The sequence below is a fragment of the Pezoporus wallicus genome, unplaced genomic scaffold, assembly GCF_028554395.1.
Source record: "Pezoporus wallicus isolate ANWC-B61680 ecotype Strahan unplaced genomic scaffold, APGP_CSIRO_Pwel_v1 scaffold_6362, whole genome shotgun sequence".
In the NCBI taxonomy this organism is placed as follows: Eukaryota; Metazoa; Chordata; class Aves; order Psittaciformes; family Psittacidae; genus Pezoporus; species Pezoporus wallicus.
The window spans coordinates 1430332-1453005 of NW_026637663.1; the positions used below are offsets into that span (position 1 = coordinate 1430332).

At 38.7% G+C, this 22674-nt stretch overlaps 1 protein-coding gene across 8 annotated transcripts in view; it reads right to left on the minus strand.

Annotated features, from left to right (window-relative positions):
- Positions 1 to 22674, minus strand: part of GRM1 (glutamate metabotropic receptor 1) — a 183066-nt gene that overhangs the window by 139481 nt on the left and 20911 nt on the right. For all 8 annotated transcript variants that reach the window (XM_057406852.1, XM_057406851.1, XM_057406853.1 and 5 more), the window contains exon 3: positions 4659 to 4908. In XM_057406852.1, coding sequence (XP_057262835.1) covers positions 4659 to 4908 — 250 coding nt within the window. The remainder of the gene's footprint in view (positions 1 to 4658; positions 4909 to 22674) is intronic.

The window sequence follows — 22674 nt, forward strand, 5'->3', positions numbered from 1 at the left end:
GTTTTGGGTTGTTGCACTTCTTCCAATTTCTTTGTCTGTTCCCTGGTCTCCACTAGGTGTCACAGCTTCTGGGCTTTCTTACCTTCCAGTTCCCGACTTGTTAGCCTCAGCACCCCAGAATCTGATCAACCAGGCAGCTATACATTCACCTGGCTGGCAGACATAATCTTTCCAGATATCTCAAAGTTCACTCAAGGACCTGATGATTTCTGCCTAGAGTGACTTCTGTCACCCCCTTCTGTTTCTTTGCTGAAGGAACAGCTTCCTGATCAGACTCTTTATCCTCCCTCACTAATCGAAGCCATGGACCTGTCAATTTCTGCTTCCACGTTGGTTTTTTTTTGATTACTAGAGTCATTACTGTAGATAATGATTTGGGTCCCTGGCCTCAGATGTAGAGGCCCTCCTTCCTCTGCATTAAAAAAAAAACTGAAAAGGTGCCCAGTAGTCACAGTGCTAGTAACTGGTGGGTCTTATTCAGGTAGGCAACTTTTCTGTTAAGTAGTGCACAAATTTAATGGTACTACATGCCTGTTCGGGGCAGAGAATCACAGGTTTTAGGAGGTGATAACTGCCCTTGGAACCTGCCCAAATCCTCCCTCACACCCTGCCACCCAGGGATTGACCACATCAGGGCATGTTTCTCTCTCAACTCACCAACAAGCTGTTTAATCTTACACCTGAGTGAAATCAGGTTCCACACCTCCAACAATGTCAGACAAGACTGAGCACCTTACACTGACAATGCCTTGTCAATATTTTAGAAAAGGTGAAGGTAAATGCCAAAACCACCGTTATTAATATTGACTTGTGAAGGGAAGGCAGTTAGGAAAAATTCCATTACGCTATGCATCCTGAAAGCTCCGACACCCAATGCGAAAAGGATTTTATTAGATATAGGGAAAAAAACTGACCCTTTTCACTGGGTTCACAGCAAAGAACCCAATTGTATCTTCACTGCCAAGAGTCCAAACTTTCAGGAGAGGTGACCCTACCAACACTTAAAATTCACAGTTCTACAACAGCCCCTAGAACAATGTTAATGGAGACCATTAAATATTGGAAAACCCATGGAAGTAAACTATAAATACTCCTTAGTAAGTAAAACACATACTCCATTACCAAGTGTTTTATTGAAAAACAGCACATGCACCAATATACCCTTTCTTTCTAAAGTTTCTCATACAAACCACTGTATGTAAGAGTTTGAGAAACTGTCAAATTACAAAAGACCATTTTTATTTCCAGCCATCTTACGTGTCTCCCCTCGAATGATCTCAGACTAAACTGGGGGTTTAATTTGCTTATTTCATTTGATTTCTTTTACCCACAGATATGCGGGAAAGTCAGTTACATGCCTTGTCCTGACGTATCATCCCCAGGGATAGAGACAAGATTCATCCATCTTGCAAGATTCTGACAAAACTTAATTGATGCTTATTAAGTAATATAAAACCCAGTGGCCTGCATAAACATGATTAGACACATGATGTTGAGCATCTTTCTTCCTAGTCTTTTCACATCAAAACTAATTTCTGCTAAAAGAGCTATCCCTTCATTTCCCTTAAGAGTATAGTTTATTAGCATAATTTTTTGTCTTTGGTTACTCCAATACTGTTCCAATCACTGTTTTAATACAAAGCCATGATTAATTCTTGCGTTCTTTCCCTTTGATTATCAGCCACTTTTTAAAGCTATATCATCCTTTCGTAGCTTAATAAGTTTTCTCACTGAATTCACTACTACAATTGGAAACTATGGATTTCTAAACGTCTGCCATTCTCCCTTAGATGAGATTGGAAGCTGTCCTGTCTTAATCCCAGCTTTCCTCCAGGTTCAGAAATCCCTTTTCTTTTCACTAATATAATAGACTCCAACTTTCAGTAGCAAGGAAACTGAACTTCTAGTTAGACCTCCAATACAAATTTGGAAATACTTGCAGCACAAACAGGGTCCTAACTCTATGCCTGAAAAGAGTCAGACCACCCCAGAAAGTCTCCAGTGTCTGATGACCCAGTTCTGGCTCAATGTAATCCCCTGTAATTCCCAGTGCATCATTCCCAGGTTAAACGGAACTCAAATTTCTCAGCTCTCTTTTCGATACCTTGAATTTAGTTAAGCTAAACTTTTCCTGTCTGCTTTGATCAATAGCAATATTGAAGATAGAGTAGGAAAAGAGCTATTTAGCCAGGTGTCCCTTTGTAAAGGCTTCCTCTTCACAGCGAGTCACAGCAGAGTATGGCGTTGATACAGTGTGGCTGATAACAAACCTGTCAGTAAATTAAAGGTTTTGTTTAGCTCATTATTACAAAAAAAAAAAATCTTGATTTCACATTCACTCCCACTTCCCTCCATTAGAAGAATGATTTTAAAAGGCTTTGTTTTTTTGCTTAGCTAGGCACTTGTATAAGAAAAGATTAAACAGCATGTCAGAGCAGTGTTAATGCATGACTTGATTCCTGTTGTATACCAATGACCAAATTCATAGCACCACAGTTTCACTGCAACTTACTTATGAATAAGTTGGCTAGATTTGCCACTTTTAAAAAAATAGGGTAATTCAAAGAAAATGTGTTTTCTTCTAGTTCTGCAAGCATATAGAAAACATATGAAAGCCCTACAATACTTTCTATTTCAACCAGCTGCTGGGCACAGTCCACACAATACAAAGCAATAGGCAAAAATATCCCACCCAGCCCTAAAAGGAGTCTTCCATAGTCAATTGCCAGCACAAAACAAAGGTGTGTGAAAACCTATCTCAAAAATGCACTGTGATTTCTACAGAAATCCATTTATCAGCATCTAATAGGGGATAATTTCTGATAAAAAGTTCAGAGTAATGCTGTTGGACAGATTCTGAGAGGCTTATCAAACAACTGAACTAAATAGAGTAGCATAATGCTTGATAAAGGGTTGTATTCAAACTTTCAAGCTGAAATGTTCCACATATCGTGGAGTATGAGATCAAGTAAATGGCCTATTAGGAAACTAAGTTTTGTACCACCAATGTACCTAGGTTTTGTGCTTAATGTAGGAGATGGTTTTCCTTTGGCTCTATGTATGGACAGTGACAAGAGGGAGCACCAAAAAATCAGGTGAACAATAAACACCACTACGGAGCGATAATACAAGAAGGCGGCACATCATTGGTGAAAGCTACAAGGCATTTACAAAAAGACCATGGATGCTTTTACCCAGACCAATTTTGTTATAGCTCATTTCTTCTGTTCACTGAAAAATCATGCTTAGTACATGTCAGTCCTGAAACATTCCATTATTCATTTCAAACTACGTGTATTGAATGATGCAGATGCACATGCACAAGTCTAGAACGTAATACTAGTCTCAATACTGCCTTACTGTTTTTATTTTAAGGCTGATGGTTTTCCATATGTGCTACATCTTATCTGCACAGCCTTCTAGAGATACAGCTTCTGTTCCAAATAGATTGCAATCCAAAACTAGAACAAAAACGATGAAAGGAGAGCCATTGATTGCTTTCAAATAATTACTTAGGCCAGATTAGCTATTCAACTGCTAAAAAACATAATTGTGGTGTTTGAGGAGCAATACAATCAGGGAAAGACCAATACTATAGCACAGAGCAAAAGGAGAGCATCCAAGTGATGACAATGTCAGACACAAAGACTTTAGGGAAAAAAAAAAGGACAAAAAGAAGTCCGATAGATTAGAATGGCAACAGAATTAAAAGGCAGCAGAAGCTAAGTAGGCATGGAGACAACAGTCAATGGCTTTGAAGGAATGGTGTTTAAGAAATAACTAAGAAAGAGTAAATAGAAGGATTAAAAAAAATATATCAATCTAGCAGAGAAGACAAAATGTCATTTGAACAACATTCATCAAAAATACAAAGACATTGCAAAAATTAAGGTGAAAGTCAAAAAAGCCACAAAATATGAACCATCACAAAAATGGAAATGTGGATATACTGTATGTGATAGAATTAAAATAACCATATTTCAGTGAATATCTACAAAAATAAACTCCAGAACTAAAAAGCAGCCATTCTCATAAAGGCAGCCTTTGCCTGTTAAATACACATCTGCACTGTTACCCTGGTAATAAAAAAAACGCACAAACATACTGACTTGGCCATCAGCAAGCCTGATGTTTTAAAAAACAAACAAGTCTGCGTAACATCAGTGCTTTGGCTTTCAACAGCAAAGATCAGAACAAATTGTACAAATGAAAATGCCAAGTTGCAATCACAAGTTCAAGTAAACCAAACCATTCAATAATTTGGGGTTTCAAATAACCAGGAGTCACTATTAGTGAAACACATGAAATTGTCTCACACATCACACTTCCAGATCACATTCTGAAACCAGAATTCTTCAATCCCTACTTTGGTTCTAAAAATCTGTGTATGAAACATTTCCCTAGATTGTGCCAAAAAAACCCTAATGCCATACATCCATATTAAAGTGTTAGGAATTAACATTTACTTCAGCAAAAGTCACCACATCTTCACATCCCTTTCTCAAGATCTGCTGTACCACCTTTCCACTTCTTTTCATACGTTAGGCAAGTGAACATGGAGATTACAGGCAGCTTGAGTGGCATAGTTCTGAAATTAAAGGACTACCTGCAAGACAAGAGGAAGAGGACAGGCAGAGAAGTCATACTCAGAGCCTTACCTTCCAATCAGCAGGAACTCCCCAAGCACTCCAAGGCGCCTCATGGCAATGAGGATCCCCCTCACTGTCATTCCCTCGCAGAAGCAAACCACCACTCTAGCCTTGGGTAATCTTTCACGCAGTTTGCGGAGCAGGCGATCAAAGCTCTTTTCCCCAGCATTGCTGTAGATCTTGTCAGAGTGAGCAATGCAGAGACCCTCTTGGGCAGCCAGCTCTTTGAAGGCTTCCATTCCACTTTCCCCATAATTTCCTGTTTAAAAAAATAAACAAACTTGTATTATATCATGCATTTATCCAGTTAACGGGGGCATTCACAGAAGGAAGAGCAAAGGAGACCCACCAAAGTGAACATACTGAGTTCAGTGGAGCAACAAGATACCCATGTACCAGGAGGTCTCAGTAGACCTGGAGACTGCAAGTTACATTGATTTACCAATGAGTATTAAAAGCAAGCAAGGGATGGATAGGTAGAAAAGGGGACAAGGACAGCTCAGACAGTGAGAATTAAGTCTTACTAATATTCCTATGCCAAAATCATAGTTGAGCTAGTACAGGAAAGCAGTTACAGTAAAGAGAAGAAGAGGCTTTCATTCTAAGCTGTCCTGTACCACATGCAGCCTCTGCTCAGAAAAATGAAGCAAAAACAGATGTAAATTTAACATACACTGATCTGGTACCATTTTGAAAGCTACTTACACTAATTTGACTGACCAGCATTCATGACAGTTAAGAATTCAGGCTTCATGGTTCTCTTGGAATAAAAGACTCTATCGGCAAGAACTTCAGAAATACCTCTTCCAAATAAATATTTGAATTTCATGTCTCAAGCAACACCAAAGCTGATTCTCAAATTCTTCTCTGCTTATATTCAGGAAGCTAAATCAACAGCTTTACAAAAATCTCAAACTGACTTCAGCTACGGAGACAGGTAAAGTCTCCAGGGTTCTTTTTAATATTTTATGCCTGCCATGAGTACAGGATTGATGATGAATATCAATCAGGCAAGAGGAGCAGATTGATTACAAGTAAGCATCTATTAAAAGCAACAAGAAATGGTTCAAAAAGAGAAGCATTAATTTTATGCTATCCACACCTGTAATGTTTGCCTAATTTATTGAGGGAATAACATCAGATATGGTAATCACTTTCAGACTCAAACCTTTGCAAGCAAGGGGTTACTGAAGAGGTCCGCCTTCCCCCTCTGCAGAGACATCTTGAAATAGCAGATTGCAAAAAGGAAGACTTCTGAATCACTCTAAATTTCTCAAAAAAAAAAAAAATCCAATTCCTCAAAAGCTTCAGCCACCAGAGAGAAAATTCAGCAACAGACAACTCGGGCATTCGTTGTAAATCCAGTAGGAATAAGTGCAGTTTTCCAGGTATGTGCGTTGTCTGCCACAGATCAAACTATGACAGCCATAGTCATACTAGAATGTAGCCAAACCTGCCACATATAATGTCAAACACAAAACTCAAGTTCCTCAGCCTTTTGCACTGAACTGCCCTAGATTCTCAGAAACTTACAGCATAGCAAAACAGTCTCTTTTCAGTCTGTGACTCAACACCAGATACAGCAAGCAGGTCAGTCTGCTTTTTTGTCTGAGTCAGACATACACAAAGACTGGGAGCAATGCCATAGACCTGCATGGCTTCATGGAGGGGAAAAGAGAGGAAGAGCTGTGCCTAGTGTGAACACATCATCCACCAGCCCCCACTGTGGGCTCAGAGCTGCAATCCCATTCATGACCCTGTACTTGGGTAAATTATGTGGTCTCGTATAGGGCTTCTCATATGCTGAGAAGGACGCAGATGGAGACATTTCCACATATTTATAGGCCATAACCTGCAGTCACCAAGCGATTTACCCCAGGACCTGAAGCTGGACAGTTTGAGCCGTACTGCTTTTATGACTTGCCTTAGGTCCCAGATTTAGGCAAGACACCCTCATTGCTGACTTGCCCTTACCAAGCATCTTACACTTTGGAAGGAAATTAGGATATATTTCACAATTTTACGGGGAATTTTGTTCAAGACAGACTTATCTGAAACCAGTAATAGTATTCTTAAAGCCTTACCTAACACGAGCCGGGAGAACTAAACAGCATCTTGTTAGATGCTTAGGGAATACATATTAGAAAAAAAAACGTAGTAAGGCTCCTACCAAAATACTAAGGTAGGATGGGATTTTCTCATACATCAGTACAGCACTAACTCTACTGTAAGTCAAGCTCATGAGTTCAAGAAATAAAAAATTAAATTCACCTGGAATGATTTTTCTCAGCTTTCATTTTGATGGAAGAAGTTATCTCAAACATAGTCACACCTATACTAACAGTACAACATAAAATATATGATGAGAAAATAAAATTGTTGCCCATAGATTCTGTGTGATAAAGAGCCTAGAAGGAAAAAAGCTAACCAAGATCAAAATAAACATGAGATAAAAAAAAAAAGGCAGAAACAATTGGCAGAAACAATCTGAAGCTGAAAATGAAGGCTTTCTAACCCTTTTATGAAAGTAGTAGAACAGCTTTCCAATAGCAGCACAGAAAAAAAGAGATCTGATGTCTGGCTGGAGCTTGCTCAGCTCACAGGGGCATTATGTAACATAGTCATCTGACAGAGAGAGACAAGACTTGACAAGCCAGGAGGTCCTCTCAAAGTCCATTTATTTGCCACACTCGCGAAGTGGGACAGCACACTGCACAACTCTCTCCCTGCAGGGGAAGGGCTAAGGCAGAAAACAAACATATGACAGATATATTGTTCGACACACGCAGCTACCGGGGCATGTACAATGTAACAGCATATATAGAATAGGAAACACTAATTAATTCTGTGCAACAGCCAAGAACATATCCATCTGTACCAGCTTGCTGGGTACACCCATTTCAATCCTTATGCATGCAATAGCTGAGAGGGGAAGTGTGTAATGAAAGAAATCTACACAAGGTTGTAGTCAGTGAAGAGCTACAACAGGGCTATGGGCTGAGGACCACTTTTCCTTTGAAATAACCATTGAAGAAAAGATCCAATCTCAGCTGCAACCATTTTTTGTTACAAGGATCAGCTGTGAAAAGCAGGATTATTCGTTATTGTGAGGCTACTAATAACTGATTTTTGTTACGACTATTAAAATACTTTGAGCCCCAGAATACTGTGCTAATTTGTAATGATTTTTTTTTTTATTAGCTCTGTTCAACTTGCACCATATTCAGAGAACCAAACGTTTTCCTTACATACTTCAAGCAGAGTCTGTACAGCAGTATTAAGGTAAATTCTAACCATTGTCATGGCTATAAGTTTACTAAGAGGATTTTTATGACACTGCTCTCTGTGCCAAAGAGAGCTCTACTTCACCACTGTGAAAGTCCTGAGAAAGATTCACATATCTAAAGATGCTGGTGAGAGCTACATATTGCAGGAATTATTCCCACTCATTGCATTCTATGCATTAAATATCTTAACAAAAACATCAGGACGCTGTAGTAAAAATCAAATATGTTATCTTGATCAACAGAGGACAGACAAAAGAAGAAATTATCCAAACTTTAGCTTCATAAATTGCTCCTGTGAGACAGTACGCATTACATTTATGCCACATCTACACAGGCAGTAACACTATCTGTTTGCATTAACTCTTGAGCAGCATGGCGAGCAGAACCCATGAGCTCTATCTAGAGGGTTTATACTTTACTTAGCATTATTGCTGTTTTACAGATTTGCCCCCATTCTTTTCATCATGAGAACCATTTATTTTTCTGTTATGAAATGAAGCAGAAAAGTAACCTCAGCAATGAGGTATTTATGAGAATCCTGGAGATTGTCATCTTAATGGATGCGCAGAGTGTGGGTCTTCTCAAATCACATGACAGAAGCTACTGTTATAACCAAAACAGCATGCCACACATAAATCAGTGTCTGATTTCATTCAAAGATGGATGAGTGGAGCAGCATAAGGAACTATGTATCGTTCAAATCTGTGCTGCAGAGAACATTCCCTTAAAATATAGGCTAGCACCTGTTAAAAAAAAACACCTTGAAAAGAAAGAAAATTATAAATAAGAAAGACAGAGTGGTCTTTCTCACTCTGCTTTCAGTGTCAGCAGAAAATATCAACTAGTTCTTGATAAACCCATTGACAGACACACACACAAAGCCAACAACAACCCACAGCAGAGGGTTGTACCTGGAAGAATGTTCTTAAATATCAAAAGACAGGGAGCAAGAGAATTCACCTAACTTCTTCCATAAACAAAATCTTCAGGCCAAGTTACCTATTCTTTGCCATTAGGGGCTTATTTGCTGCATTTATTCCTCTAAACAGCAGCACTAACCACAACCTCAATGAAAGGTGAACACAAAAAATATATATACCCCGCAAACATACAGCAAAAGAATTACACCAGTAAGACAACCACAAAATCTGACTTCACTGCAGCGTACTACAGAGGCAAGTTGTACTGCAGTAAGGTCCCCCTTTTCACAAATAACAAGTGAGAAACTATTCAGTGTTCTCTTCTTTCTTCTCTCAACATTACGATCTGTTTATTCACCTCTCCCAGGCTTATAGATATGTTGCTGGAGGTATGAAATTTGTTTCAGTGTTTTCTATTGATTCACATCTCTTCCTCAGCTACTTAAATGGTTTTTGGTGTAAAGAAAATAAGAGGCAAACAGGAGGACCACATGACATAACAACAAGGAGTAATTACTCAAAAGCTTCTTTAGTGCAAAGGCATATTATTTGGGAAGGGCAGATCAAGGACATGATCCAACTATTAAGTTACTTCCTGGTATATTTCAATAACTAATTTGTAAAAAATAGCAATAATGTTAAATATGACAGTAACTGTACAGTTATCAAATAAAAGTCTGGGAAGACTGAATGGTTTTGGACCGCAGAGCGGAAAAAAAAATTAAAAAAGAAAGAAAAATGGCGAGAAAGAATGGCAGTTTTCTTTCCTATAATATCCTACTTTTCCCTATGCCACAAGGGCATCTTCGCATAGGGACAGTTAATAAGAAATTATTACCTCATTTTAATGTATGTTTTAATAGATAAAACATACTAGTCACATGCATAATCTTAGCCCATTGCAAACTAAACTTAAGAAGTTCACCCATCAGATTTAAACTCATATGCTAGTAGTAGATTGGGAGCACATACATAATCAGCTAATGTGTCTCAGGTAACAAGCAGTCACTGTCTCAATTTTAGTAATTTCACCATTTACATGCATTGGTCCACACATTTGACTGGGAGAGCTAAAAATGAAAGCCAAAGCCCATGTTTATTCCCTGAATGCAGCAGCCTGACAAAAAAATTACAAGTTGTAGAAATTGATCTGCCCATGTGTGTTACTTTGATATATCCCAAGCATAAACACTATACTCATAGAAAGCAGTTCTGTTGGCACACAGCTTCCAGGACCATTGAACTGCCACCATTCCTCCTCCACCAGACTTTTCTATCAGTGAGGAAAAGGAAAAGATCAAACACTTCCATATTTCACTAAAATATCTTGCTCAAGGCTGAAGTTATACTGATATCAGGAACATTTTACCAGTTATTTCAAAGAGGATTTGTTTCCTTTTTCAAGGAACTCTCTTCACTTAATGTTGACTTTGTCACCTAAAACCCTTTACTACACACTTTCTTTTCAGAGCTCAGGTAGCTTTCTCAGCATAATTTTATTTATTTCACTCAGTATATATCACTTCTGGTGTTTTTAAGGCACAACTTCAAATCAGACAAGTTAGACTACAAGAGCCTTCACAAACTCTAAAGGCCTGACCACTGCACAATAAGAACTCTACACAGACATGGGTTCTATTTCTGTTTTCAGTCAGGACAAAACAGAAGAAAAAGTACAAAAAGAAAAACTTCAGTTTTCCCAGTCTAACTGTAGATCTTAGAAGGAAAATTCTACCTCTTACTTTAATGTAGGTAGTCTGCAGATAAATGACCAAAAGAAAACATTCCTTTACAGAGAATGCTGAAGTAGCTATTTCAATTTTCCTAAGTACAGTGGCTGTAAAAAAGAGAGAACCAAATCTTACCACCATTGATCCCTAAGGACAGTCTAATACAGGTTGAACATCAAAGGTACCCACAACAGGTAGTCCTCTCCTGGAGGCCACCTAGATTGTCCCCTGCTCCCAACCACTTCGAACAGGCCCAGCCACCGTGTAACTCAGTTCTAAAGCTGCTTTTAGCCTGCTGTTTTTAATTACCTGTAGGTCATCAAAGACTTCCTCACCACCACCTGCATGTCTCCCAGGCAAGCTCATGGCTCTGTGCAAGCATTTCCCTTATATTTTCCCTAGCTATTTTGCTTTGCTGGAAAGACTTTGCATTGACTGGAGGCCCCACTGTCCTTTAATTATGAAGAGTGTAACTCACTATTAGAAAGTAAAATAGCACTGTAAACACTGCCACCTTTTAAGTTTTTCTTTTAAAGCTAAATTTTCTGTGTTCTCCAGAGATTGCCAAGCAACTGAACTCTAGCCTTATGAACACCAAAGGGTTGTATTAAATGAATTGTCATCCCTAGTACACATCACAGACCTCTGCCATCTGTGCTTACAGCCTATTTTCTTCAGAACTTCTAGAAATGCAGAAAGCATGCTGTTGAGACCAGGCTAGTCTTTTATTTTCTGAATTGAGTAAAACTGGGTACAAGGGAAAAACAAAAACGGAAAATTAAAAGGGTGAAGTTAGGTGATTGCTATAGTCAGTAAACAATACACTATTCCTACCATAATCCAACTTTCCAGAGAAATTAAACTAAATTTCAAATAAGAAAATCTACATTATTTTATTAAACACTAGCTTACTTTTTGTCAATAATTACAAAGTATGCAAATGTTGCTAACAACTCACCATAGCGAGGTATTACCTCAGTAAAGAAGAGACAAACAAAAGTAAAATTGTGCTCCTGAAGAAAATGGTTATATTTAAGCCTTCATCCTGATTGAAGCAGGTGCATCATCTTGAATCACTAATTGATATTCTTCTCAGAACTACAAGCACAGGTGAAGTCAGTCCTGAAGTAATGAGAGAATTAGTGCTAAATGACACTTCGCTAATGAAATGTCAAAATGTGGTTTTTATGCCAATGTTCTTTTCCTAAACGTATTCAAAGACTACACCCACTGCTTATTTATTATGTGTCTAAACAGCAAGGTTTAGAGTTTTATATCTAATGGGACTACTTCAGCTCCATCCCTGCCTTATCTACAGTACTTGTAACAAATTTACATGCTGAACTGTCTTTCTGTTCATGACTTATCAGTAAGGAGCTTCTGTTTTCCTTCAGAATGTATTAAAAATAATCTAGTGATGTCTAACATTAGCTGTTGGCTAGTTGTCTTGGGTGGCATTGGTTGAATAAAGTGTCACAGGTTTTTTTATGTTTCTTGATGAGGCGGGAAAAAGTAAACATAGAATAAAGTTTCAACATTCCTAGGTGTAATCTCTGGGTAATTTTAAACATGCTGTAAATATTACAGTTGGTAAAATCATTTACAAAAGCAGTTATAAATAGAATACCCAGAAGGGACATCAAAGTAGGAGAATAATAGTCTCCTTTTTTTTAATATGACCAGGCATTTCAGAAAGAAGGAATGAATACATGCTCACTTCTGCTCATGCTTTGGCAATTATGCAACTAGGTTAGCTCACATTACAAGAACAAGATTTAAAACATCTTGAGCCAACCTTGAGCAATCAGAAATCTTGTACACAATTACTGTACTATGAATGAAGGTTTGAACACGATGGAATGGATGGAAACTTAAAAACGTATTTCTACTGGTTGTCTGGTTTCTGAACCTAAGGGCACAGCATGATCAGTTTCTGACCTTTCCCTATGATTTTGAGAGTTAAAAATGGCTATTTCATTTTTGTGAACCAAGATACTTATAAACCAAGTTTTCACAAACTGGGATTTACAGGACAAAGTATCATGCAATACTCCATACAGAGTCAGCAAGACTATGAATACTTCCCAATAACCTACATTATTAACAGCTTTAGGAAGTATCTGTAAAGTATATTAGAAATTAGATTGCTTTTTAAAGTGCATTTTCTACTCATTTTCTCATTAAAGAGAAATTAGTGTTCAGACCTATTCCCACGGAAGCACTTGATATCAGTGACTAACTTTTAAAAGGGCTAAATAAACTATTACATTTTATTCCTTACTCTCTGTTAATACACATCACTGAAATAAATATCAAAAAAACTACTGACCTGAACTATAACACCAGAGCTAAATCTTCATGGTCCTTAAGGCAATTTTGGCTTGTATATGATTTTTAGACACCAATACTTTCTGTTTATTGAGCCATAGCTCTAGATGTGAATTATATCAGGTTTGGAATAATATCTAAGTAATAAATCTTAGTCTTCTGTCTAAAACACTACACCTAATCCTAACTTGTCCATCACCAGAGAAACTGTCCATCTAAATAGAATAAACTTATGGGGGTTTTTGCAAATGAGAAAATAGACTTCTTGACGTATGCTTTATCAATATCCCTGGGTATCATAATCTTACTATTCAGAAGTAAAATGTGTGATTTTAGAAAGAATTGTCTTTCAATTTAAATCTGTTTAAGAAAGACAGTGGCTTGTTTGCCTACATTTTGATGAGAATAAATATCATTTCTTAGTATTATCTGAACTGTCTACCCTCACTCTCAGTCTACTTTTCATTTTTACTATTATGACCAATCATTTGCAATCGATTATATCATCACAGCTGGAAGAAACACAGAATACCATATGAAACAATACTGCCTCTTGGATTTATACAAGAAGAAAAAAAGCAACAAATGTTTAGATGCTGAATCTGAAATCTATAGATAAGAAGCAAACCCACACTTTAAACAACTTAAGAACAAGGCCTGGGAAAAGAGAGCTGGAACACATAAGCAAAAGTAAAGCTTATCTAAATAGAAATGTTTCATTTTTACAGAATCAATATTTTAAAAAATATTGAATTTAGTTTTATAAATCTTTTTCAGTAACAGCCCCCCTCCAAGGAGCATTCAGTTAAAATATTTCCAATCATCCCTAAACTGAAGTCCCGATTCTGCAAACACTGTCATAGATGGTGACTTGACTACGCACAGTGATGCTTTAAAAGTCTTAGAGCAGAAAAGTTAAATACATAGCACAAGTTTTTTGTAGGATTTGAGACTCATAGAAATAAATTCAAAAGAAAACAAACAAAAAGATCCTAATTTTGAATTGTCCTCTCACCAAAAAAGTTGAGGTGAGATATTCATGCTGGCATTTCCAATTGAGCTCATAACCTCAAGTATTAACATAATGTAAAAGTTTGAATTACACAATGTTAAAAGGCGTACCCGATGCAGGTTGGTGAAACATTTGAAATACATTTCCCCACAGGCTACATTTCTGCAGATGCAAAGGTAACTTAAACCTGAGAATCCACGTTGAGCTAATATAGGCAATTAATGTAAAAGCTGGATCACCACAAGCAAAGAACAAACTATTAATTTACTTTGCATAGCTCCCACAGAGGTAATATAAAAGAGTGAACGTCAGAAGGGCAGACCTGTGAGACAGAAAAAAAAAAAAAAAAAAGGCTAAATGCAAGTAGGACACAGTGATAAGCCTGGAAACATAAGATATTGTAAAGCACTTAAGAATTCATCTTCCCTGAATTGCCATATAAGATGCAGAAGCACAAACTTGGACTGAGCGTAAGGGTTACAGAGTTAGCCAAGCCTGCAAAGAACAAAACTGTCACAACTGTTACAAAACTATCTCACAAAACAGTTAGCAGCTGTTATTTGACCTCACGAGCCAGGGATGACCTCCTCCATCCACCACTGTGTTGCACGCTGACCAAGAACTGTGGCAGTTTGCATCTGTAGAGCTTTGCCAGGCTGCACCCAAAGAACAACACCCAAGGAAAACTAAAAAAAAAAGTCCAAAAGTCCTCCCACACCCACACCTGCACCCAGGAGAGCTTGCAAATCACATCCTGCACCCTCTGGACTGAATGGGGGAGGCCTTATGAAGGAGAGACCCTTGCAGCACTCCTGATGCGGTTCTTCATGCATCGTGCATCCCTGGGGAGATCTGTGCAATGCTGCTATATTGAGCATATCCAAACCTGTAAAACAGTTTGTTGGAGGGTGAAGAGAAGGACCCTTTGTTGGGTTAAGAAACAGAATAATTCATAGAGAAAGAATAAAAGATTGGTGTTTTTCTCATACATTGCAATTTGCTTTCTCCACGCCCACAGCCCTGTGGCTTACTGAGAAATGACATCTGGGTGCTCACAAGTTGTACAGTCATCCAGAAGGTCCCAGCAGTCCCCTGTTCCCAGCTCGAAACAATCTGAACCCAAGCTTGTCATCCCAGCTTGGCTTCAGCTGCTCAGTCCTCAAATAAACACTCCTGAAAAGATGTACTGGGGGAACTGGCTTCTGTCAAAGGGTAATGAAATACCCACAGCCTCCTGCAAGCACCAGGGAAGATGAGCACAGCCCTGCTGTCTCCCACCTCCCTATATTGAGCACATCCAAATACAGCAGCTATTAAGGACAAGACAGCTATGCTTATACAGTTTGCTGTGTACAAGCTCCCCAGGAACAGTGTAATTAACTGCTGTCAAAGCAAGCTGTGAGATGGCAGGCTGTGTGGAACACTTGGGTGGCCTACCCGCCTCGGCTTCGGCACTTTGCTGTCAGCACAGAAGCGAGGCTTTCAGCCTCAAAAGCAGCCGAAGGGTGGCATTGACATGCCTGGCTCTGATCTCACAGCTGTGGGAGCCAGGAAAAACGCATCTGCAGCTGTGCATGAGAGCAGAGCTCTCAGGGACTGGGCAAATCCCACTTACATGCTAGGGGAATTAGACAGTGAAGAAAGCATTTAGCTGTTTCATTATCAGCAGGATTTCTCTGTTTCTAAAACACTGCTGTGTTTTTCACCATCTATGTGTTCAATAAACAGCAAACAGTTTTGTTATTTAAAATATGGTCTGAATGCAAATTTTTCTGTATCTCCTTTGAAAATATTTGGAGCCTCAGAAGGTAATATTGAAATTAGCCACTGCTCATTTCCTTTGGTGCCATCAGCTCAAGACTTCCTGCTTGCACAGACAAAATATCAATGGGGAAGGGAGTGAGAAAAGACTACTACTGATAAACAAAATGATACACAAACTGTTGTCACAAATTTCAGCATATTGCTTTTATGGATTCAGCTCAAATCCCTCCAGGATGCTTACCCAGAGGAGTAAGGGGGTAAGAAGGTCCCTCATGTAAGCAATATGAGCAACTTCCATGGGCAAAGCAACTCGTTCCAAGCTGTTACCTTCCCATATGAACAGAGAGTAAAAGGTGCTCGCCAAGGGCTGTCTTGCCCTGACTTTATTCTGTTAATGTGATGGCCTCTCTTCCACCATCACTGCAGCCCCACATAAGGCAAAGGGTAGTGACTTTGATGTATTTCAGAGGGAGAATACAAGTGCAGAAGGCTGCTTTTGAAATGTCAGCCTGATGACAGGAATTACTGGCACGACGGTGAGCAAGCTCATTCCTGCAAAATCTTTAGCAACAAAGAACCTCAAAATCATAGAAAGAATTTGCATGAACATATACTACATTTGTTAGACTTTTCTATGGGCCTGCCTCCTTCTTAACAGCAATTAGGTTTTGTATTTTATGTGTATGAGATTTTGTGTCTAAGATTAGTTTTATCCTTAAAAACATATCCCACATTGCTATGTTATTTTCAAAGGAACTGCAATCTTATACATCTGTCCAGGTTTTAATATATCAGAAAAGCATATGGTTAAGCATATTAACATACTATGAGAAGGAGACAAGGAGACACGTTAGGGGGACCTCAGTTTTCACCTTTGATAACTTGACTATTTTTATGCTGTTGTAAAGCTCGCTAAACGACACAGTGAGGGGCAAAATCTACTCTGTTTTGAAGATGCAGACTTCACTGATTGAATCAAGAGTTACAGACATACCGTTGTGGTTTAAGCCTAGCCGGCAACCCAGAACAATGAAGCCGCTCACTCACTCCCCCCACTTCCTCCTCCCACTCCCGGAGGGATTGGAAGGAGAATCAAAAGCATGTAACTCCCACGGGTTGAGATAAGAGCAGTCCAGTAACTAAGGTATAACACAAACCACTGCTGCTACCACCAATAATAATGGTAAGGGAAATAACAAGGGAACAGAATATAACCGCTCACCACCCACCGACTGATACCCAGCCCGACCCTGGCAGTGATCTAGCCCTTCCAGGTAACTGCCCCCAGTTTCTATACTGGGCATGACGTGCTGTGCTATGAAATAACTTTTTGGCTAGTTTAGGTCAGGTGTCCTGTCTCTACTTCCTCCTGGCTTCCCCTCTTCCCTGGCAGAGCATGAGGCTCAGACAGTTCTTGGCCAGAGTAAACGTTACTGAGCAGCAACTAGAAACATTGGTGTTATCAGCGCTGTTCCAGGCTGAAAGTCAAAACCACAGCACTGCACCAGCTACTAAGAAGGAGAAAAATGACTGCTACTGCTGAACACAGGACACATACACAATTGCAAAACCAGGCACTTTGGGCTAATATTTTGTATTTTTTTAAAAATGCTTTTGCAACTTGATGCAGAGAAATGACAAGGCATGAAAGATGTGCAAGTTTGTAGATTTTAATAAATATCAGCAAAATATCATCTAACTTTTGCCTTTCTTGGTTCCAACATTCCTATCTATATTCTTTGGGTGCTTGATACCTATAGAGAGGCAAAGGGACTGTGTTGCCAGGATAGTTACAGCACTTCAGAAGAACCATGCTTAAAAGCAAAAATGCACAGTTGATCAGGTATGTTCATAGGCTTTTGGGAACCTAGGAGATAAACTGATTCTCTCTTCTAAGGTAAACTAATTTAAAAAACCCTCAGTGTACAGAGTGGGAAAATCTAAGAAAAAAAAACAGAAATCATTACTGAACTCTGGAGGACCATCAAGTACATCTTGTTAGTGAGTGAAACAGCCAAGGCAAGATTACCAAGCAATCAAAAAAGACAAATGGCCCTGCAAGAAGCTTTTGAAGTCTGCTAAAGGTCAGTTGAAGTGAAAGGTATATAATTGTATTCTTTTTTCTGACCTCTGAAAAGGCTGTATTTTGGCTGATGACTATTTGTATGGTATTTTTGCATAAAGATTTCCATTTTTAGCTGAGTAATTTGCCTGCCCTAATCTTAAGTCAGTGCTTTTTGAGAATTTCCAAGTTCTTATTAATTTAAAACCAAACTTTGAAATGGTGTCCAATTAAAAAAAAAAGAAAAGCCTGAAATTAACTGGGCTGAATATCTATTGATTTTATTTAAAAAAAAAAAAAACAGAGGCTCAGGCTAATGGTTGCTGAAAAACTTAAGGTGGTGGGTTTATACAATGCCTCTGAGAATTCTTACAATTTAGAATGGCAATATTTCCAAACTGTCTTATTGCATATTCCTTAGCTTACAAAGAGGGCATATCAAACCAACATGACATGCTAAAAACAAAATGAAAAGATTAGAAAGCAAAAAAATGGGACCTAATGAAAAATGTAAATCGCTAGATTCTGCTGAAGGTAAATGCAACTTCTTATTTAAAGACAGGATTCTTAAAACATCGTATGAAACCTTACTGCAATTATTAAAGAAGATAAAACAGATGAACTGTTTATTTACTAAATTAATATATGGGAACCTTCTAAAATAATGTATTACATAGCAGTCTGCAGCCAAAGGAACAGTATCTGATGATTCTTTTTGTCCTCTCATCCTCATTTGTGGGAAAAAAAAATCACTCAGAAAGACAGCTGAGTAGCTAGGATCTCAGTGTCACTGGGACCAAGTTTGGTGACATAATACTAATGCACCTGTCTAGGGAGAATCACCTCTCTTCATGGAACAATGCATTGGCCTTTTAACTAGTACAGTGGTTTTGCAGCTTTTTGCCTTTTATTGCTTGTTAAAAGCAGTTGTGGCTGATGTTTTCCTTGGAATCACTTTCATTCAGTGTGTGTTACAGAAGCATAGAGGAGCATCATAATGTAGCATAACAGATCATAGAATCATAGGATGGTTTGCACTGGAAGAGACCTTAAAGATCATCTAGTTCCAACCCCCCTGCCATGAACAGGGACACCTTCCACTAGACCAGGTTACTCAAAGCCCCATCCAGCCTGGCCTTGAGCACTGCCAGGGATGGGGCAACCACAGCTTCTCTGATCAACTTATTCCAGTGCTCCACGACCCTCATAGTAAACATCTAAAGAAAAGGTCAGGAATAGCAGGACCTTCACTGGGACCTAAATTGTGCTGTGGTGAGTTTCCCTTGGCACTTCTCAGACCCAGATTAGAGTTTAATAACCAGCAGACAAACATAATGACTAATAATTATGTCTGAAATACATTGCTGAAGTACCTCTGCAAAATCTTGTTAGAACATGTCTGCCAGCCTTGCTTTCAAGCCTACATCCCAAAGACAGATGTAACTAGGATTTTACAAGACAGTAACATGCAGGAGTTCCCTCCAAGGCACTCCATCTTCTGTTAAATCTCATCAACACTTAATATAAAATAATGCTTGCATTTGCAATGGAAAAAAATCCAACTGAGACAGCAAAGGCTGCTAACAAAGTGATGTTTTAAAAGATCACTTCACACATTGCCTGGGAAAAGAAGTTAGACACTACAGTTTTCCTTGGCAGTGTTAATCAGATTAATTCCTTCATTTTGCTTACAATCTAAGAAGTTAAGGGTTTTGCTATTTTTCTAAGTAGATATCTGCTTACAACAAAAAGTATTTATGATCAGAAATAAACAGATTTAAGAAAAAATAAAAAACAAATATGAATTATCTATTACACTGACATCGGGGGGGGGGGGAAGAAACATCACTTCCTGAATTGTACCCACTTTATTCACTTTTTGTTATAGATGTCAACTCTGTCAGAATATCATCTGTCAAAATGAATTAGTGGAAAATTTAGTACTTCACTTTTAATGAATGGCATTTCAATTTCCCTTCACCCTCTTGTTAGCACTGCCACTCTCCTGACACGGTGCCTGCACTCCAATCTAACAAATCTAAAGAAAGTCAGAGGCAGAAAGCTTTGTGTTTTTCTTAACATTTCTTGAGATCTCTTCAAGCTACTTTTGTCTTGACAACTTAATTTCAGTGGATTAGGTTGTTTTGTTCTCTCCTGCTAAATAATGTTTTATTTTGAGTGGATATCTGTATTAGCAGAGATTAATGAACACAAAACAACATGTCAATGAAAAATATCCATAGAACTTCCGTATGCTCATGTATGTATATACAACAATAGGAGGGTGAACTATTTTGTCTCTTACCTATGGGAGGCTGTGAAAAAAAAATACTGAATCATAAATGACTGGTTTTCTTTCTTTTCTCATAGAGTTGAGATCTGTCATAAGGCTATGCTGGGAATAGACACTTCCCCTGAGATGTCTGCAATATTTACTATCCTTGAGAAACATAATATGGCTTTCTTCAATGCAGAAAGCAACTGCAGGCACAGCTAAAGGCACAACAATGACTCAAGTGGCCCAAATGTTGACTGGGCAAACTTTCTGAACAACACCATCAGAGATTTGCCATCTTCTGAACACACACAGCAAGAGCCATCTGCTACACAGGAGCTCTGTTACTGGAGCGGACTCAAAGTCTGTCAAAAGCATGAGCAGAAGGGAGGAGGAGCCCTGGGATGTAGGACTGGGTGAAAGCTCCAGAGCAGCAGGATGGTAGCTTCTGGCAGTTCCTGAGATGGAAGTGGGGAGCCCTGACCACTGGGAGCTGTCACTCGCAGAGCAGAAGCAGCAGCTACTCTCTCATCAGTCATCTGTTGCCCTTAATGACACCAACCAGCCCACCAGTCTACGCACAGACAAACTGGGTAGCAGAGCTGTGCCTTCCTCTGCATTTCCCAGTAAGTTCTGTCAGCCACGTTCTTTGCTTAGATCTGAACTAGCCTTAATGTCTTGGAAAAAAAAGAAATTAACACCATTTGGCTACAGTCAGTGGTATGAGATTCCAAAAGGTAACAGAGAAACATGAGAAGCTGGGAAGGAGGGAAGGAAGGGAGGGAGGAAGGAAGGGAGGGAGAGAAGGAGGGAAGGAAGGAAGGAAGGAAGGAAGGAAGGAAGGAAGGAAGGAAGGAAGGAAGGAAGGAAGGAAGGAAGGAAGGAAGGAAGGAAGGAAGGAAGGAAGGAAGGAAGGAAGGAAGGAAGGAAGGAAGGAAGGAAGGAAGGAAGGAAGGAAGGAAGGAAGGAAGGAAGGAAGGAAGGAAGGAAGGAAGGAAGGAAGGAAGGAAGGAAGGAAGGAAGGAAGGAAGGAAGGAAGGAAGGAAGGAAGGAAGGAAGGAAGGAAGGAAGGAAGGAAGACTAATAAAAGATAATGATGATGGGTCAGTGCCAGAAGGGATTCTGCAGAAGAGGGAGAAGCATTTAATAAGCTTTTATCTTCTGTATTTTGAGAAAGAGACAGACAATGTATACATACCAGAAGATGATGATGGTGTTGATGGTGATGATGAATGATGATTTCCCTTCCAACTCAAAAAGAAACCAAGAGGAAGCTCCAAAAGGCAGGCATTTTAAAATGAATGTGTTCAGATAACTTCGGACAGAAGCTGCTGACGAGCTCTCTGAGCTACTGGAAATTATTCTTAATAGCTGTCGGAAGTTGTAAAGTGCCAGAGGACAGCAACAAAGGCAGTGTGGTGTAACACTCCAAAAGGATACATGAGTTAACCTGAGTAGTTGCAGATCTGTCAGCCTGAAATCCATTTTGGACAAAATAACTCAGGAGCTGACATGGAGAAGGAAAAAAATTAGGGAGTGAGGCAATATAACAGGTGACATTTGTTATGCGTATGTGGAAACTAGATCTTTTAAATTCAGTTATCCAAAATGTCTTTTCTCAGTAAACATGCTTGGTTATTAAAAATAATAATGTCAGCGCAATACAGTCAGATTTCCACAGGACATCTACCTTCATTTTGCATTACATTTTGGCTATAAACTTAGAATGATAAGAATCAGTACTGCATACAAGAAATAAGTTAAAATCTGGTTGGGAGGTTTCAATATGTATTTGCAGTGCAGGAATACTCATTGAACGGATGTCTCTTTATTGTGTCCCATAAGGATCTGTTCTTAGATTTTACTAGTTAGTATTAATCAGTGACCTGAAAAAAAAATACAAAAGCATTACCAATAACATTTGCAAATGACAGAAACACTGGGAAACAAGCTGCTAATGCAGCATGATGTAGGTGATTCAGTAAACTGGGCATAGACAAAGAAATACACAGTTAAATATACATGTAAATTTAAACTCTGAGGAACTAAAAATGTTACACATACAGGACCTTGGGATACAGTCCACGGGATTGCATCCCCTGGACTCAATCATGGGATGCAATTACTGGCTTGGGGATTATAATAGATAAGTACTGAAGGTTATGCTGTGGCTAAAAAAAAAAGTAATGAATTGTTTCTTAGCTATGTAAATAAGTGTGATACTGTAGTACAGAAGATCATACTACCTTAACTCTATTTCTCAGATTATGACTGCTTCTGCAGTAATATCCAGTACTACAAGATATTGAAAAACCAGTGAAGTTTCAAAGAATAGCCATCAAGACCATGAAAGACAGGAAGATATAACTTAAAGTGAGCTTAAGTCTCTCAAATCTCCTTCTTGGGTAAAAACAAAAAAAAAAAAAAACAAATCTCCAAAGCAACAACCAAAAGCAAAGCATTAAGCAGCTTTTAATTGTAGAATGAATGAAATTCTAGAGTAGCATTCCAAGAGAACTATTGGTATTGAGGAACTTACCAGGCTGGATTTTAAAATGCCGTTAAGTGTACACATGCAATTACAGTGCGGAGAGTCCGTAAAGAAGATGCTTGAAGAATCATGATTCTATTCTGTATTCCTAATATA